Source organism: Bos indicus x Bos taurus, chromosome 7 (genome assembly GCF_003369695.1).
Source record: "Bos indicus x Bos taurus breed Angus x Brahman F1 hybrid chromosome 7, Bos_hybrid_MaternalHap_v2.0, whole genome shotgun sequence".
Lineage (NCBI taxonomy): Eukaryota > Metazoa > Chordata > Mammalia > Artiodactyla > Bovidae > Bos > Bos indicus x Bos taurus.
The window spans coordinates 84,405,802-84,426,074 of NC_040082.1; the positions used below are offsets into that span (position 1 = coordinate 84,405,802).

General features: G+C 39.8%; 1 protein-coding gene and 1 long non-coding RNA gene across 2 annotated transcripts in view; one reads left to right on the forward strand and one right to left on the reverse strand.

Annotated features, from left to right (window-relative positions):
* Positions 1-20,273, reverse strand: part of LOC113895621 — a 301,641-nt gene that overhangs the window by 231,723 nt on the left and 49,645 nt on the right. The window lies entirely within an intron of this gene.
* The window catches only part of CCDC192 (coiled-coil domain containing 192), a 95,193-nt gene that overhangs the window by 20,227 nt on the left and 54,693 nt on the right, over positions 1-20,273 (forward strand). Inside the window, exon 2 of the mRNA XM_027547019.1 lies at positions 8,785-8,892. Coding sequence (XP_027402820.1) covers positions 8,785-8,892 — 108 coding nt within the window. The remainder of the gene's footprint in view (positions 1-8,784; positions 8,893-20,273) is intronic.

Genomic DNA, 20,273 nt, shown 5'->3' on the forward strand with positions numbered 1-20,273 from the left:
CTCATTAGCAAGTGCTAATCAATGAGGAATAATCAAAGGTTACAGTTCTCAAGATATTTCTTATACACCTTGATTATTAACCAAGAATCACCGAAAATACCCAGTGCTGCTTGTTTTTCTTTCAGCAACATCTAACACTAATTCAGAATTACTCTCCCTGCTCCCAGTGATTTCAGTACAAACCCAGTCTAAATTGATTTATTGGGGAAGATCAATCAGCAGATGTTTGGCAAGCAGAAGGTGCAATGTGCACTGGCCCACCTTGATCGTGCAGAAAAGACAAAATAAGACAATGCACACAAAGCTGTTGACTTTAGCCCCCGGGTTTCAAAGATACCATCTCATGTGAAGACATGAACTCATTACTAATGCTTAACAGCTGGTTTCATCTCTGATGTTGAAAAAATGCTTTTTCCCTCTGACAGTAAACGAACTGGAAAGAAAAGCCATTATAAATATAAGATAAATCACATGAAAGCTCTATGAAAAGCTTACTTATTCCAGAGTAAAGAAATTCACATCAATGGCAAAACAACTGAAAACGTTTATCTGCTACGTGTGCTGTCTGTGGCAGACCCTATTAGCTGCCTCCCCAGCCTCTCTCGTCACCTCTTCCTTGCTAATAAAATATGTATTTGGTTGTTTATAATGAACTGGAGTCCAAGAAATAATCATGATTTATACAGAAAAAAAAATCACTTTTAACAGCAAATCACCTTGCTACATCCTTTCTCTTTTTCTATTATGAAAGAAATATATTCTCATTATTAAAATCTTTACTTCACAGTCAACATGACAAATTTACTAGTGTGGCTCAGTTACAAGAACCAGGCTTCCCTGGAGTGTATGTTACTTGCTCTACTGTCCAAAGAGAAGAGCCATTCTGATTTTTTTGAGTCTGGGGCATGTCTCTAGGAAGAGCAGATTATTCACTTGTTTATCTGCATGATTTACAATAGAGGCAACAATAACATATTCATACCCTCATTCATTAACATGTTATTTTATTTTAGGATACAGAGTAAAGGTGCTGGAATACACTATTCCCTCTAAATAAAGAATTTATAATTTGGGTTACACAAATAGCATTGATAAAAACACTTAAGCAACTTGAAAGTAAATGCAAAATTGTGTACTTATCATATGTGTGTGTGTGTGTGTGTGTGTGCGAAAGCATGTACAAAGGCTTTTTTTTTTTTTTTTTTTTTCTGGTAAGGGAATTGATAGATATCATTTGTTAGTCAAAGAGGTCTGTGATACCCAAAGTTTTAAGAAATCCACCCATGAAAATCAAAATGCCAGAGGGCTATTTTAAGTCACAGAACACATTCTGTAATATAATATGAACCCAAATTCAGGTCTCCTGTAACCCAGAACCTGTTTTACTGCTAATTTTAATTTAAATGATAAAAGATACAAACTATTTCCTAGGTCCCTTTTCTCCTCTAATATTATCTGTTCACAGTCTGTGAGAACTTATCAAGCACTATTGTTTGAGATAGACCTGGGGTATTTGAAAATAAGTTAGAACTTCTCTTACCTCCTCCTAACATCTGCTAGAATCCTCATCAAGGAGAAAAGAACAGGCCCCAAAGCACAGAGTAATATATTATGAGTGAGCATAAAAATGTTCAATTAACCAAATTTTTGACATTCATTTTCACATAAAACTAAATCCAGGACTCTTGTATTGGAGAGAAATTCTAAACTGAGTGTCTGGTGAGGGTGTTAATCCTGAATGTCTGGTTACAACCTATTTCCCCATCGCTTAGCACAGTACCTGGCAAATGGTGAGCCCTCAGTAAATCTTTTTTGAACTTAAATGAATTGAATCACTTTCAGTTGAACTAAAATTAGTTGGCCTATTAAGAGTTTTAGGTAAGCCATTATTTAAAGTTATATTTATGAAGCTATCATATGTTATACGGCCATTTCTCTTTAACTTTCGTGCCAACAATCTTTTTAAAAATTAAAACCTGAATCAACGATTCCTTTCAAATACCTTTTTCTTCTGCTCTATCGGTGATGCTATGGAAATGGAAAAGAAGTTAACCTTTCACAGGTTGTAAAGGTCGATCTTGTAAAAGGTCGACCTTTACAAGTGTGGGGTTTTGTCCAGAATAACAGTATCTTGGAACTGTGCTAAAGTGACTTGATATTGAATTCAAGTCCATCTTGGACTTAGTCCAGGGGAATTCAGGGAACATAGTTCTGGAATAGCCACCTGACAAAACATTCAATGTATAATTTATCAGAGGTCACTTAGATAGAAGGTCTCTATGCTTTTAGATTTTATAAACCAGTAAAAATTTCCATCAAAAAATAATTGGTTAGTTCTTGTAGGACTGCCAATTTTTCAATTTTTTTTCAAGACAAAAAAAAAAAAAAACAAAGAGTAAAACACAGTAATTCCCATGTACTATCACTGCCATTTGTTAAAGCTACATCTTAACACAAACATATACAGAACGATCATAATCTCAGAATAAAGGACAGTCCTCTAAATAGAATAAACCTGGCTTCATGAAAAATTCACAAAGTCCTTTTCAAAAGTTTGCTTTCATCCGTTTCTTGCTGACTGGTGAAAATGTTATCACAAATCAACACTGATCTATGGGCTGGCATTTGGGAACCACTAACAGAATTAGACCCTTTCAGCCTGAGATTTCTTTGGTGCTCCCTCCATATCCACTCTCCACCCTTGCCCCACTTGCTGTTTCCAGGGAGTTGGTCCCTCTGGACTTGCTGTTGAGGTCCTCTTGCCCTCTGGCTTCTCATTGGGTTCAGCCCAAGGAACATCTAGACAGAAGTACAGCAGGCGAGAGGAGAGGAGGGTCAGGCTATTTATCCCACTGGTCCACACACCACCACTGCCTAGACACAGGTTGGCAGCAGCTGTATTTCTCTGCCCAAGACCTCAGTGGCCCTGCAAGCTCTCTTTCTAGATCCTGTGACAACACTCCTACATTACCTCTCCCCCTACTCTTCAGGTCAAGGTAAGACAGAGTCTCTTCGCATCTGGGTAAGGGCAGCAGGGGGTGGAGGGGCTGTCTCTCCATCCTTGGTTGACCCTTACCTGTACTCTCACCATTCCTTTCATCAAACTACCCTCCATCTCTTTAACTATGTTTCCTTCTGAAACCTGACCAATGCACTTAAAGACGAAAAAACTAAAGCCTTAAGAATGGGCTTCCCTGGTGAAGACGCAGGAGTTGCATTTTCAATCCCTGAGTCGGGAAGATGCCCTGGAGAAGGAAATGGCAACCCACTCCAGTATTCTTGCCTGGAAATTCCACGGACAGAGGAGCCTGGTGGTCTGCAGTACATGGCATCGCAAAGAGTTGGACATCACTTAGCAACTAAAGAAGTGAAGCCCCAGAGTCATATAGCCTGGGTCACAGTCAGTGAGTCAGGTTAGTTCTACAACTCCAGTGTGGCCTTCCAGATTCCAGGCAGAGTTCTCCTTAGTCAGAGCTCATCCATCATCCTCCCATGACCATCTCCTCTGAGGTCATACAGATAAGCACTTTCTAGAAACTCTTTCCACCAGGCTTGGACAATAGATGTAGTTGGTTCATGTTTCAAATTTAAATATTTTATTTAGTGATTAATGACACAACTTCAACCACAGAGAAATACTGTTTTCACTTCATAGTTGGAATCAGGAAAACTGAATTGTTAAATAGTTGCCTAAATCAGATCAGATCAGATCAGATCAGTCACTCAGTCATGTCCGACTCTTTGCGACCCCATGAATCACAGCATGCCAGGCCTCCCTGTCCATTACCAACTCCCGGAGTTCCCTCAGACTCATGTCCATCGAGTCAGTGATGCCATCCAGCCATCTCATCCTCTGTCGTCCCCTTCTCCTCCTGCCCCCAATCCCTCCCAGCATCAGAGTCTTTTCCAATGAGTCAACTCTTCGCATCAGGTGGCCAAAGTACTGGAGTTTCAGCTTTAGCATCATTCCTTCCAAAGAAATCCCAGGGCTGATCTCCTTCAGAATGGACTGGTTGGGTCTCCTTGCAGTCTAAGGGACTCTCAAGAGTCTTCTCCAACACCACAGTTCAAAAGCATCAATTCTTCGGTGCTCAGTCTTCTTCACAGTTCAACTCTCACATCCATACATGACCACAGGAAAAACCATAGTCTTGACTAGACGAACCTTTGTTGACAAAGTAATGTCTCTGCTTTTGAATATGCTATCTAGGGGTCATAACTTTGCTTTCAAAGAGTAAGCGTCTTTTAATTTCATGGCTGCAGTCTCCATCTGCAGTGATTTTGGAGCCCAGAGAGATAAAGTCTGACACTGTTTCCACTGTTTCCCCATCTATTTCCCATGAAGTGATGGGACCGGATGCCATGATCTTCGTTTTCTGAATGTTGAGCTTTAAGCCAACTTTTTCGCTCTCCACTTTCACCTTCATCAAGAGGAACCTTGAGTTCCTCTTCACTTTCTGCCATAAGGGTGGTGTCATCTGCACATCTGAGGTTATTGATATTTCTCCCGGCAATCTTGATTCCAGCTTGTGTTTCTTCCAGTCCAGCGTTTCTCATGACGTACTCTGCATATAAGTTAAATAAACCAGGTGACAATATACAGCCTTGGCAAATTAGCCTAAGAAGCTATCGCAAAAGCTAAGCACAGAAGGGCATGAGAGGGACCAGCTTTCCACTGTAAAATGAATTCTGATGACTACAGATTGAGGGAGGAGTAGAAAAAAATCTGCCTGGAGGTAAGGGGCTGAGTTGAGGGGCTGAGGGAAGACTTTAATCTATGTGAGAAATATAAGCAGGTCCTAGAAGCGTAAGGCAGTTTAGGGCGCTTGTTGCTTGTCAAGCTGTGGGAAAGAGGAGTAGGGCCACAGTAATAAATAACACAAGACATCAAGCAGGAAGCTTAACTGTTGCAGAATGTGTTGAAAGCGTGTTTTATCTGGCAGGAAGTTACTGGACCACTAGGCAGGGGCTGCTGCTAGAGCCCTGGACGTTAGTTGCTCCAGATTGCTAGAAACATTTAATTGTCTTAAACTGACTCACTGCAAAATGCTCTTCTGTAAAGGCAGAAGGCCATAACCACATCTTTATTTAGCAACTTTGCTTTTAAAGAAATGCACTCACATATTTAATATATTAACTTTGTTCTAATTGCATACTTGACTGAATTTCCCACTGCTGTGGTTTAATCATTTGCTGTTACAGAAATGTCTTAATGGGAACTTTCTTTTGCTAGGGTTTAAAAATTAGTTAGAAAGTTTTAAACATCAAATGATTCTCTCTAGAGGAATTAGAATACAATCAGTACTAAGAATATTAATTGAGTACTTCATCTGTCCAAGCAGTTACCTGATTTATGTCATTTAATCCTCACATCGACCCTGCCATCATCACCCAACCCACACCCACCGCCTAGCCCTCTGCTCTGCCGTCTGGGCCCTGACCTTGGCATGCAGACTTGATCTGAGGCTCTCATCCCAGTCAGTGTTCTAAGCTGGATACTTGGAAAGTACTGCTCAAAGGAGTCACTGTTACAGCCTCTCAGCATGAAGGACTGCTCCATCTGGTGCGGTCACCTTCTCTGACTGCTGAGTCTTCAGTCAATCAACAACTCTTTATTGAGTTCCTAGTAAATGCTCAGGGTAGTGCTATCTGGCTGTTGCAGGCGGGTGTCTTTCTAAGTGCTGCACGTGGATTCAGAGGCAGGTGAAAGATTTCAGTGAATCAGAGGTCTTGAACCAGTCCTGAAGGGTGAAAGGGGTCTCTATGGCTGAGGAAGATCAAGGTCATTGTAAGACAGAAACATAATGACTCAGAAATAGGGACAGGAACAATGAAAAGATACTGAGTTGGGTTAGAGAAATCAAGAAAAATTAAATTAGAACAAAGGATAGGTTTTCCTCCAAATTCTCAAATGAGGAACCTTTGTAGCTAAAAAGGAAATTTACTCTTACAGTGTTGCAGAAGGTTCCTCATCTAGTATACTGTCCACTCTAACACAAGAGCGTAATAATCAAGTGTCTTGACTGTAACCAAAAGTTCATGGAATTTTTAATATTCTGTAATATTCTTTTACTTTGACCATCCTGATTATCTTAGGTACATGCACTTATATTACTGATAGATATTTAGGTAGAAATTTTTAGGACAAAGAGTAGAAATTAAAGGCTGGAATACCCATTGAAGTGCTGGAGTTTACCATTTGAAAATCCACAGACATAGACTCAATCCCCAATCACCTATATATATATCATACATTTTTACTTTTGATTAAAGTAGTTGATGAGGGAATCATATTAATCACCAAGGCAGTTTTGTGTTCATAAGAAACATAAATTGCTTTATATACAGTGTGTCCACATGTACCTGAGGAGAAAGAACTTAATGATGTAAATCCCACCTTTCTGCTCTTATATCACTGCATCCTGCAAAACAGGGACAATGACCAACTACACCTGTTTACACTCCCTGAAAATAGACATCTACCTCCAAAACGTCCAACCCCAGGTATTTACTTACTTCTGAGATTCCTTGTGTGCATGCTCAGTCCTGTCCGACTCTGCAATTTCATGGAGTATAGCCTACCAGGCACCTCTGTCCATGGGATTCTCCAGGCAAGAATACTGGAGTGGGTTGCTATGCCCGCTTCCATGGGATCTTCCTGACCCAGGGATCAAACCATGTCTCCTGCTTTGGCAGGTGGATTCTTTACCACTGAGCCACCTGGAAAGCCTTATTTCTGAGATTATTCTTGATTTAATCTGTAGTCTTTTGTTTGGTTAATGGAGGTGTTTCCTATTAAAAAGTGCTTGACTTTTTGTAAGCCATTTTTACTCCAAAGTAGGTACATTCATGGCTCTTTCCCTTAAAGGAGAGGGGGCAGGAAGGCAAGTCAGGGAATGGGGAGTGACGACTGGGGTAAAGGTACAGAAGACACGCTTTGCACTCCTCACAGTTTGCTCAGGACGCTCCCTGTTCTGTAACATACGATGCTCTCTTAAATCTACCTGTACAAAAAGCCCTATGCTATTTAATAACAGTCCCCAGTCAAACCTGTTTCATTTGGCTTTGACTTGTAATGCTTTTGTTTTACTGGAAATGGTTGTCCTTTCTGGCAGGGAAAATTAGGGATGTTTGGAGAAAAAGACCTAGAAAAGTAGATTAGATGATCTTGCTGGGTTTACTCATAACGATTTTTAAAACTTCCTCTTGAGGTCAAATACTAGACAAGAAGATTCTCCTTGGAAATAGTGATCTAGATCAGGGACACTTAGTTGTTTTTTTTAAAAATAGTTTGGACTCTCAACAATTTCCCCTTTAGGCATAAAATGTTTTGCTAGATAAACTACCTAAAAGTATAAATACACAACAATTTTGTTTTGCAGCTCATGTTTTGAGATGTTTTAGACTGACTCTTGAAATTATTAGAATCATGTATGGGAGACTGAAAGTTATTGGTTCATCCCTGAATAGATAATATCACTGTTCATCTATTAGAATATCACTGTTCTCACCCAAAATGTTTACCCACCAAAGGCTGACCTGGGGGAAAGTATACAGTCTTGTGCGACTTAGGAGCCATGCTCTTTTTGAGACAGAACATTTTTTTGCCCCTCATCCCATGTAGTTTCAGTTTTATTAGAGGTCCATGGCAAGGCTTTAAGGTTCGGAGGATGGTATGAACAATTATAGGAACTGAATGAATGCCTTATTTTTATGGCTGGTTCCATTTACCACCAGATGGCTCTATTGTATCGTCAGGAAATGCACATATGTGTAAAATTGGTGGGCTCCTAGACCAAAGGGAAAATAAAGCAGCAGTTTTTGTTTTTTTTTTTTAATATGTAGGAACACAATTCTTTCTTTACTCTGGAGATAATTGGAAGCAGCTGCAGCAGCCTGAACATTCACAAGAAAACAGGACATACCCAAGGATATAGGAACATCAGAATCCTAACACCAATGGGGTTTTCCTTTGACATTTCCACAGTGCTGTGTATTTATTAATTAATTGTCTCAATGGCCAAAGAGTAGTCAGGAAGTGCCCTAGCCTTAGTAGTGCTAGTAAGTGATAATTCCATACCAACTTTGCATACTCTTTGCTTGTACATGAGAAACAGCGACTTTAGAACAATTTTGAGAGACAAAGACTACACATCTGGTGATTTGAGTCATATTAGCAATGATCTGGGGATGTATACTCTGATTCTAAACCATGTGGTATCTTTGCTTTAATGGAACATGTGATAAGAAGGTGATAATCAAAGGAAACAAAAGTTTCCCTGAGTTGAAATGACTAAGATAGGTGAATGTTAAAAAAAAAAAAATGTAGGCATACTAGGTGACATCTCTTACTGGGAATGTGAAATTTGGTTTTAACCTCTTGAAAAATATTTATATCAGAAATAAAAGTTGCACATTAACCAAATTTCAACATGGATATTTTATTCTACCTTTGTAGAATAACCTTGTAGAATAACTACAACTTTACAAAGGTAGAATAAAATATCCATGTTGAAATTTGGTTAATGTGCAACTTTTATTTCTGATATAAATATAGTTGTTCATTGTTCATTAATATGCACTTTTTAACTCTGCCTTTAGACTCTAAACTGTTAAATAACACTATTGTCTTTATAACATTTCATTATTTTATTGCTATGTTGAAGAAGAAAAGGAGATGATGTATGTGAGTTTATTAAGCCTGTCCTTAGTCCACAGAGTTGTTTGAGATGCATGCAGGAAACCACCCATGTCAAAAAGTAATACTTGGTTATTGTTTTAAAGAAAGGGTCCCTGGAAACTGAACAGATGGCGTTTACTTTGGCACAACTCAAGACCTTGGAGATTTGCCTGAAGGAAGCAGAAGAAAAGGCTAAAGTCTTATCCGAACAGGTAATACTTGTCACTGGGACTGGAAATATACGTTCCTCAGTGTGCAATAGAGCGAGGAAAATCTAAATACGTGTTTCAACCTCTGTACCTACTGATACAGACACACACACACACACAGCATTTCATTCAGTTCAGTTATTACAATAATCACTTTAATCTGTATGGACCTTTTGAGCCTTTAAAACTTCTCTTACATTTTTGTATTTTGTTTTCATTCACACACAGCCCATGAGCTAGGAAAGCCATCTTTAAGCGAGTAGACTTCTGAAATAAGTGAAACATATTTGTATTATAAACAGATAAAACCTATAGGAAACCCACAGGAGCAACTTTTTCCAATTATGTGAAGAAAGAGAGTTTTTCAAATATTGGCATCCCTCTTAGGTTTTGAAAACCACAGAGGCAAAACAGATAACAGGTGAAGCATAGCTTCGTCTGGGCAGTCAGGTAGGTCATCAGCACACGTACCAGGTCTATTTCAGAGACACTGAGCATGACTATCAGTAAAGCTCAGACCATTTCCTGACACCGTTACGCTTTGCAAACAGTATAGTGTATATGGCACAAATCCTGCTGTTACTCTGGCCCTTCCCCCTGGGGAGAGGGCACTGGGCCAAGAGTCTGGGTCCTCCTACAGGGCTCTGGTGCTCACTGTTGGTGGCAGTCAGTGGAATAAAAAGGACAGAGACCTTGAAATGTTACACTGATTTATCATGGATTGAGCCATTTTGCTAGTAAATTTTTAGAAACTTTCAAAAAACAATTTTGAGTTTTTAATAACAAGGGTCTATACCGCAAAAGTTGAGTACAATAGAATTTTACAAGAATTTTTGCAGAGACTAGGGGAGAAATGTGTTAAATACAATTAACATGTAATGTAGAAAGTGAAGTGAAGTGCTAGTGGCTAAGTCATGTCCAAATCTCTTGCGACCCCATGAACTGCAGTCTGCCAGGCTCCTCTGTCCACAGGATTTTCCAGGCAAGAATACTGGAGTGTGTAGTCATTCTCTTCTGTAGGGGATCTTCCACCCAGAGATCGAACCTGGGTCTCTTGCATTGCAGGCAGAATATTTACCTTCTGAGCTACCAGGGAACATAGGTAATATAGGGATACGTGCATAAATGGCCTCCATGTTTTTCTACATACCAAAAATGTACTCTCTTACTTTGGAATGTGTTAACTGCTGGCTGCCTAAATGTGATATATGCAACGGGTCACAGGAGCCATCCATCAATTAATGAAACAGTGGTATCCCCAGGCCCAGTCCCATTGGGGAGATTCCATCTCACTCACATGCCTTAACCTGGCTTGCCAACTGGTCTTCTTTTTTAAACCACCCATAAAAAGCAATGGAGAATGAAACAGCAACCCACTTCAGTATTCTTGCCTGGAGAATCCCTTGGACAGAGGAGCCTGGCGGGCTACAGTCCATGGGGTCAGAAGAGTCGGACACAACTTAGCTACTAAGCCATAAAAAGCAAGCTTCAAATTGTGGCAAAATTTGAATTACAAAGATTTTTGTATAGTGCTAAACATGAGGTACCATTGCAAAGTATAAAAACCAAGGATTTCAGAGCATGCAGACCTGGAAGAAACTGGTAACAGCGAACTGAGGGCACCCTTGCTGGCATTAGGTTTCACTAAGAAGATGTACTTTTACTTTGTAATTGAATGTCTTTTAATGCTTTTAATAATTTAAATCAGTAAAATTCAACTCACCCATGAAAGTCCTCATCCCTTTTGTTCTTTATAAAATATCTTTATCCAATGCAACTAGTCCCTAATATTTAAGATTCTTAACTAGATGATCCCTTTATGTAACATCAAACACTCAGATACTTCTGTTCAGTGTTTAGCAGATTAATTGTGTAAAATGGAAACTGGATTTCACCATTTCTTTGTAACTACGATGAGTGAGTTACCAGTTAGCTGTTTGGGGAAAGAAAGATATGCAAAGCTTTTCTACCCTAGTAGCTCACAATCAAAAGAATCACAGTAAGGGCTGGAGAGTGAAAATAGGTGTTTGTCTGGCTCCCACATAGACTGCAAAATAGCATTAATATGCAGGATCTGTATGTGTTATTTTCCTGAAGTATTGCCCCTGGAGTTGCCAAATTTGTATACAACCAAGGGAATTTAATTGGAAGTTGGCAATGGTGTGAGGCAAAGGAGAACATTACATGTGAAAAAAAGCCCATTACAGGCATTTTTAATATTACATTTTTAATTAAGTTGAGTATTTTATTAGATTTGGCTGTCTCCACTGTTACTGTTGAAACAGGTTAATCAAATGCAGACACTAGTCTCAGAGGATTTACTCCTGAAATTTTTGCTTTCTTCAGTGTTTCCGTTTACTCTTATTCTTGATGAGTTAAAACTGTAACAACATTTGCTTTCCCCCTATTTTTAAATTCAGTAGACGTTTTAAAAATGGGATGACAGAAGGATAGGGAAAGGTAAGAGTACCTTTCTTAAAGCTGGGAGAGGAGGAGATTTCTGAATGGGACACCTGTCTCAAACAATCAAACGTTTGTCCACTGGGTGCCACTGTCTTCCTTACCAGGCTAGGCCACTTTGTGGTTGCAAAAAGAGAAATTGTCTTTAGTGGTCCAGACAGTGGGGGGTGTGTGTGTATGTGGAGTATATTTTTCCTGTTTACGTGTATACATATTAAGTCTTCTTTTAAATACCATTAATTTAGGATTTGTCACAAGGAAGGTGGGAACACTAGCTAGCTTTCATTGGTAATCCAGATCATTTTGTCAGCCCTGTGGTTGGACACTGGCCAGATGGGCTGGCCTGGTGGGCTAGAAACAAATGGGGAGAGGAGAGGAAATGTTGAGGACAAAAATTTGTGCTGAAGCTAAGGAGTGGAAGCTTGTGGTACTGTCAACCACTGGGTCCTGCCTCTGAGAAAAGCGTAAACGTTGATGTTATTATAGTTTAATGCTCTTAGCGTTGCACATAGAACCAACCCAGACAGATGCCTCAGAATTTATCTATACTAAGCACGTGAGTCTGAGTGAACTCCGGGAGTTGGTGATGGACAGGGAGGCCTGGCGTGCTACAATTCATGGGGTCGCAAAGAGTTGGACACGACTGAGCGACTGAACTGAGCTGAACTGAACTGAAGCACTTGTAGGTCCTGGGTCTGTTTACTTAAACTGAATCTTCCTAGGGTCACTTCCAGTAAGACCTCTGCTGGTTCACTATGCAAAAGAAGAAACTTAGAAATAGTGAGGAAGAAAGGAGTTTGTGGCACTTCCTCTGTGAGGTCACACAGAAAACAGACTTCTTTGTTGGTTTCCCTTAGCTAACAATTATTCTTTATTTCTCTTTAGTCATGTCACTAGTGTCAAAAGAAATATGAGATCAGGATAATTTACAATTAGACTTTTAATCTGGGCTGTTCACAGCTCTCAGAAATAAGTTTGCAGCAAGTCAATGGGCCAGAGGGAGAAAGGGACATAAGAATCCACCTCTTGTCCTGGGTAATAATGGTAAGTAATTCAAAACATTGCCAAGTTTTGCTAAAGAAAACACTTACTTAAATTTTCTGTAGGTTACGATCAGTGGGAGGAAAGGTCTGGAAATTAGGTAGTATATAAAAGACTAGAAGGAGGAATGGGAGTGAAGGAAAAGACTTAAGGAGGAGAAACAAAGAGTAAAAAGTTTTCAGGAAAAACTCATAAAAGAGCAGGTTTTGCCTGTGTGCTGGTTTCTATCAGCAATGCACATGAGGAAGGACAAAGGAAAGGGCTCAGGGGCTGCAATTTACAACCACACAGGAGCAAAGAAACCCCAAAGCTTTTATGCTAAGAAATTGTCAGGAACAGCCACAGTTTCACAATGGAGCACAGATCCAGAGATAGAGCACAGAGGGACGCCGCCGGCCAGTTCCTGAGCTGCTTCCTCTGGCAACAGCGCTGGTCCCGTCTCTCATTCATCATCAGTCTCTGGTTCCCGGCTTCCAGCAGCAGACCCAGGAGAGTTCGGGGTTTGCTTCTGCTCCACTACTTGCTAGCTTTATAACCTTGAGCAGTTCACTTAGTCTCTCTGAGTCAAAGCTATCTTCTGTAGAAGAGGGTAAGCACACTGGTTTCATCGGGCTGTTGTGAGCTTTGAGTGACTGTACCTGGTTCTTAGTAGGTTCTCAATAAATGTTGATTATCTCTACTCCTCATAGTGGTCATAACAGAACTGTGTGAACCTCTGCGTCATGGGCTAATGTGTGTGTGTGTGTAAGTTGGCTCTTTTACTGGCGTCTCTCAGTGATTTGTGTGTCTTTCAAACACTCTGAGAGACACCAGTAAAAGAGCTTAAGAATATCAGAGTCTTTCAACCAGGAAAGACCCCATCCCCACCCCAGCTCCTTGGTCCTAGTTGGCTTTTCCACTGCCTCGCTTTCTTTTCTCCTCTTCCTCAGCAACTTGTTTGGTAAAAGGACTTCTTTATTACTTTAACCTTCTTTCCTTCTGCTTCATTCTGTCCATTCTCTATATGATTTATATATGATTTTCTTCTATGGTTTTGCCCAGATGGGGAGCTGAATGGACAGTGCTGGTACCTGGACTTTCTGGGGTTTCAGGGACAGAAAACTCAGGAGTGGAGAAAATTTGTGATCATTTTCTTACCAAGGAGGTGAATCCAGCAACAATTATGTAGTCAGAATTAGCTTTAGGCATCTTTTGGATACCATACTTAGCAAAAAATCAGTTACATGTGGTGTGTGGCATAAAAACCAATTGGGAAAGAAATGTCATGCTTTGAAGCAAGCGCTTGGAGGTGGGAGGCTTGATGGAGAACTTGACCTTTTTTCCTATTGTTTTTTCCACATAGGAAAAGGATATACACAAGACACAGTAAGGGGCCCTTGATGATCTTTTGGAGCATAAATATAATTTTTCCCCTTTTGTTTTCATAAAGAGAGATTTATTGGCAATACTCAAAACGCAGAGAAATTTCAAATGAGAATATGGTAGTTTTATTTCTCAATTTTTTAAATAAAGCACATGGGATCCTTTTTCATACTTAGTAATAGCTAACATGCCAGTTAATTTTTCCCTTACCCGATGAGAGAGACTTTTATGAAAGCTCAAAATAAAATTAATAATAGCAACTTCCTATGTTCTCACTTTTTACTGTACTTGGCCAATTATGTTGTATTCAAAGGCAGTTTCTTCACTTTTTTCACCTAGAATCTCTCTGCCTGAGGTTACCCTCGATCTTAAAGAACATCAGAAGCTACAATGCAGGCAATGCTTGAAAGAGGGCACAGCTGGGAGGTGGTGTCTAAGTTCACATCCTGCAGGGGTGCAGGCCCGGTCCCAGACCTCTGCCAAGTATTACCAATGGTAGGCAGAGAGTGGAGGAAATAACATTTACTAAGCACCTATAGTGTTTCAAGTACTGTGCTTAGACTGATAGACATTTCATCTGCCCCACATGAGAACCTTAGGAGGGGCGCTATTATTATAATCCCTGTGAAGAAAACTGAGACTCAAAAGCATGTCATTTTCTCAACACTATGCAGTTAATAAGCAGTGAGGCTGATATTAGAACATGAGTATTTTTAAAATCCAAAGACTCTGTTCTTAAGAACATGTGATCATAGATCAAAGCCATTTAAAGAAGTTTCTTACTCAAGCAGCACTGAACAAAAAGAACTCACCTTGGTTCCCAAACTAGAACCTAGAAAGCTTGTTAGACAGATTGTGGGGTCCCACCCCCAGAGTATCTGATATGTTCACCTGGCATGGGGGTCAAGAATGTGCATTTCTAACAAGTTCCCACTCTACACTGAAGCTTCAGCCCTAACTCAATCCAAAGGCTGAAGGGAAGCTGTCATCCCTGTTCTGTGTCTCCCAGCTGCACAGTAACTAAGTGAATCAGTTCAGATTAGTCTGGGATGCATGAAACAAACAACCCAAATAAGAGTGGCCTAAACAAGTAACAGAGTAAGTCTGGCAGCCCTCTCAGGGCTCCGCAGCCCTCCGAGGCCTGAGCTTGGTCTCCATGCATTCAAACATGGCTTCCATCCTCAGGGTCCAAGAGGCACCTGCAGCCATTCATAGAGTCAAGCAGCATGCAGATGGAAAGACCAAGTGCAAAACAGAGATGGACAACTGAGCAGCCTCTTTGAAGAGCTTTTCTCTAATACTTCCCTAATGAATTCTTACTTATGCTTGACCACAGTTATTACCATTGGGGCTAGGAAACATGGATTTTTAGCTGGGTACATTGTCACCCCAAGAGTATGAAGACAGTTTTACTAAGAAGGGGAGAATGGATATTAGGCTGCCAAATATGTCCTTTGCTCATCCAACCCCTTGACAATTCTGTTGCTTTGTCCTGATAACTTCAGTGTTATTTTGCATGTGAAGATCTGGTTTCCCCATTTGTTGAAGAGACAATGTTTCCCCACTGAATGGTCTTGACAGCCTTGTCAAAAATCAACCATTCATAAATGCAGGACTCTGTGGACTCTCAATTCAATTCCAATGCTCTGTAACAGTGTGACTTTCAGCAGGTACTTCTGGTTGCAAATCCCAGGTAAATTTTTGAGCTGGAATTAGATTCGGTCTTCTTGGTCCTTTACCAATCCTCTCTTTTAGTGTAAGGAGTATCGTGAACCCCTCTGACTTATGGAGTAGTTTCTGGGGATTGAATGAGACATCTAACTGATCTTTTTACCTTTAACACTGAGCAAAGTAAGCAAACCAATAGAAAGACAAAGACTCTAATAACTAAAATTTATTCATCACTGTATATCTCAGGCTGTAAAATAAACTCCATTGTTTGCCTCTTAGTGTTCAATCTGTTTACTTTACATTTAGCAATAGAAAGAACATAGATCTCCAGCAAATTTTTAGATGCCGATTATGTGTATGAGTAGCTAAAAGTGATTTGATGCATACTGAGATTGTCTCAAAAATGTTCTGGTTCTTTTTTCATTGTTTAAATGCAACAGTGGATCCCTTGATGTCAAGTTTATTTGAAATAAGTAATGTGCCCTTGGTAGGAGTATTCATTTCTGCAAATGCTCAGGAATTATGCTTGATATGCCAAGCCGAAATCATGAGTTTTTGTGAATGAGTTTTTGTTTTCCAGTCTGTTTGGAAGTCTACTTTAATGCCACAAAATCACAAACAGCTTGTTTAACTTGGAAAGTCTTTCCTAATCACCATGAAACCTAGTAATTGAGAATTTTGTTAAACAATTTGGTTCTAGTTTATTTTATTACAGAAGATTTCCCCCTTAACACACACACACACACACACACACACACACCCTTGTATCTAAGCAATCCTTAATTTTAACCCCCTTACTGAATTGTTGCACATTGACTGGGAACCTCAGAGAATGTAAGAAAAGACTACAAGCTGGTGAAGAGATGTGTTGTTTTGAGTAGAATCAAGCATAATGACAAATGGGCTTCTGTTGTCATTGTTATAGGAGGGACGCATGGATTTCTGGCCTATTACATAACTAAAGATTTCCTTTTGCTTGTAAATGTCAAGATCAAACTGAGGTCAGCTTTAAATAGCTGATCGAGTACTAATAAATGTGACTTTCTTGTCTAAAAAAAAAGCAAAGTCCTCTCTCCCTTATAAGTCTTGGCTCTGCTGATAAGTGCAGGTGTCTTTTTCACATGGGCATAACCTTCCTTTTCCTCTTAAGACTGTCTCAGTGATGGCAAGCTAACTTTCACTTTGCTTAATCTCTACAAGGAAATTAGTAAATTAGGTGTATAATTTTGTTAAATTATTCATTTATTCATTCAATAAAACATTTGTTGAACACTTAACTGTGAACTAAGCACTCTGCAAGGTACTCCTATGTATTTTAGCCTCCTGTATTTCTCCCACTGGCCCTGGAAATGTGTATTCCCATTTCGCAAATGATGAGAACCCTTTTGTGGGATTGCAGCCCACTTGTATGCTTTTTCTAGACATTCTCCCTTGATGACTTGCCTTCAGAGCACACAACCTATCAAAAAGAACCAAGTCTTCCTCCTGATCCCATGTCTGAACTTCCAACTGCCTACTGATAGGTCCACCAAGGCTCTAAGAGGCAACTCAAGCCCTACCTGCCTATTAGCTTCCTGTCCCAAATCTGTTGCTGCTCTCACATCCCCTAAGCCAAGGATAGCTGCCCACAGTTCTCTTGTGGCTATATCAGAAATCTGTGCTGCTTTGATTCTCTCCTCTCCTCACCCCACACATCCAAATGCTGCTGCTGCTGCTAAGTCACTTCAGTTGTGCCCAACTGTGTGTGACCCCATAGACGGCAGCCCACCAGGCTCCCCTGTCCCTGGGATTCTCAAGGCAAGAACACTGGAGTGGGTTGCCATTTCCTTCTCCAATGCATGAAAGTGAAAAGTGAAAGTGAAGTCGCTCAGTCGCGTCCAACTCTTAGCAACCCCACGGACTGCAGCCCACCAGGCTCCTCCGTCCATGGGATTTTCCAGGCAAGAGTACTAGAGTGGGGTGCCAGTGCCTTCTCCGCATCCAAATGCTAAGTACTATGAATGATGCCTCTCAAAGAGTTCTTCAATCCATCTTCTTTTCTCTCTATCACCACTGCCCTGGTCCAAGCCACCAATTCCAGAAACTTCTCCCTACTTTACTTTCATTGTGGTGCTTATTGATGGCTCCTCAACACTACAGCCAGAGGGAAGATTCTGCAACACAGACCGCACATTTTTCCTTACTTAGATCGTAAATTAGCCCCAATTTACTCTCAGGATCAAACATATACTTCTTAACAAATTTTACAATCCTTTGTGATCTAATCCCCTGTTTCTTTCTCCAGTTTTATGTTACACCACTCCCAGTATATTACTATTACACCCACTTTCAATTTCTTAAAAAGTAGTATATTCGCTATTACCTGTCTCATCTATTAAAAAAAAAAAAAAGGCTTTGTTCCTTGTGCACAGTCATGTTTTCCTCTTTTGTGACCCCATGAACTGTAGTTCACTGGCTCCTCTGTCTATGGGATTCCCCAGGCAACAATATTGGAGTGGGTAACCATTTCCTACTCCAGGGGATTTTCCCAACCTAGAGATTGAACCCAAGTCTCCTGCACTGACAGGCAGATTCTTTACCACTAGCATCCCCTGGGAAGCCCCTTGTTCCTCATAGTCAAGTTTTAATTAATCCATCCCTTTCCCTCTGCTTCTGCAGAGAATTGCTCTGCTCTGTTCCCATCACCACCTCTCATTCCCTTTTCTGTTATCCAACACAATTCAACAAATTTCTCCTTTTGGGTCTTCAATTAGATGGCCACCTACCCCAAAATGTTTTTCTTCCTCTTTCAAGTTTGAGTTAGATGTCCTTACTAGGTGCTCTCATAACCATTCTCCCATTTTACCACCCCCACCTCTGTTGGTTGTAACTATTTGTCTGTATCTTCCACCACACCACATGGAATTGAAGTACAAACAGCGACTTCCCTAAGGTCTCAAATCAAGTTAGAATCTATCCATTTGTCTCACTGATGTCAAAGCTCATGCTCTTTCCATCAAAACATTCAGAGTTGACCTATAGGCAAAGGGGAGACATTAAAGGGTTTGAAGGGTATTCAGATTTGCCTTCAGAGAGAAAATTCAGAGTCTACTGAGAAGAACAGATTTATTAGAAGACCAGAGTCAGGTATATCAGTGTATAGGCTCTTGCAAAAATCCACTTTAGAAATGATAAATGCCTATTAGTAGTGAAGAGAAGAAATAAACAAGAAATATTTAGGAGATGGTTTGGTAATTAATTAAATGGAAAAGTAGTATTCAAGACTGATCCCAACCATTGCATCAAAAAAAAAAACAAAAAAAAACCCTAAGGAAGCAATAGACCTGTACTCTAAAAACTAAAAGACACTGATGGAAAAAAAAAAAAAAAGACAATACAAACAGATGGAAAGATTTAACATATGACCCACAGGACATATTTGGAGATTAAATGGATCTTAGGAATCTCTGCCTGGATCCCTAACTTTGTATTTTAAACATCAATTGACTGTACTCTGAAAACTATTAGACACTGATTTAAAAAAAAAAAAAAGATACAAACAGATGGAAAGATTTAACATATTGGATTAGAAGAAAATATTATTAAAATGATACTATCAAAGACAATCTACAGATTCAATGTTCAGTCAATTCAGTTGCTTAGTGGTGTCTGACTCTTGGAGACCCCATGGACTGCAGCATGCCAGGCCTCCCTGTCCATCACCAACTCCCAGAGTTTACTCAAACTCATGTCTGTTGAGTCGGTGATGCCATCCAACCATCTCATCCTCTGTCATCCCCTTCTCCTCCCACCTTCAATCTTTCCCAGCATCGGGGTCTTTTCAAATGAATCAGTTCTTTTCATCAGGTGGTCAAAGTATTGGAGTTTCAGCTTTAGCATCAGTCCTTCCAATGAATATTCAGGACTGATTTCCTTTAGGATGGACTGGATCTCCTTGCAGTCCAAGGGACTCTCAAGAGTCTTCTCCAACACCACAGTTCAAAAGCGTCAATTCTTTGGTGCTCAACTTTTTTTATAGTCCAACTCTCACATCCATACATTTCTGGAAAAACCATAGCTTTGACTAGACTGATTCAATGCAATCCCTATCAAATTACCCATGGCATTTATCACAGAACTAGAAAAAAAATTTAATTTGTATGGAAACACAAAAGGTCCCCAAAAAGCAAAACAAGCTTAAGAAAGAAAAACGGAGCTAGAGGATTCATGCTTCCCTCACTTCAGACTATACTTAAAAGCTACAGTAATCAAAACACAGAAACAGACATACAGATCAGTGGAACAGGATAGAAAGCTTAGAAATAAACCCATGCACTTATGGTCAAATAATCTATAACAAAGGAAGCAAGAATATACAATGGAGAAAAGATGGTCTCTTCAACTAGTGGTGCTGGGAAAACTGGACAGCTACATGTAAAAGATTAAAATTAAAGCATTCTCTAACACCATACACAAAATTAAATGCAAAATAGATTAAAGATCTAAATGTAAGATGAGATTAATTTCCAAAATATACAAAAGGTCATAGAGCTCAATATCAAAAAAACAAATAACCCAATTAAAAAAAAAATGAATGAAAGACCAAAGAAGACATTTCTCCAAGGAAGATATACAGATGGACAACAGGTCAACACTGTTAATGATTAGAGAAATACAAGTCAAAATTACAATGAGGTATCACACCAATCAGAATGGGCATTGTCGAAAAGTCTGCAAACAATAAATGCTGGAGAGGAGAGGATGTAGAGAAAAAAGAACCCTCTCAAACTGTTGGTGGGAATGCAAATTGGTACAACCACTGTGGAGAACAGAATGAAGATTCCTTAAAAAACTAAAAACAAAGTTGCCAT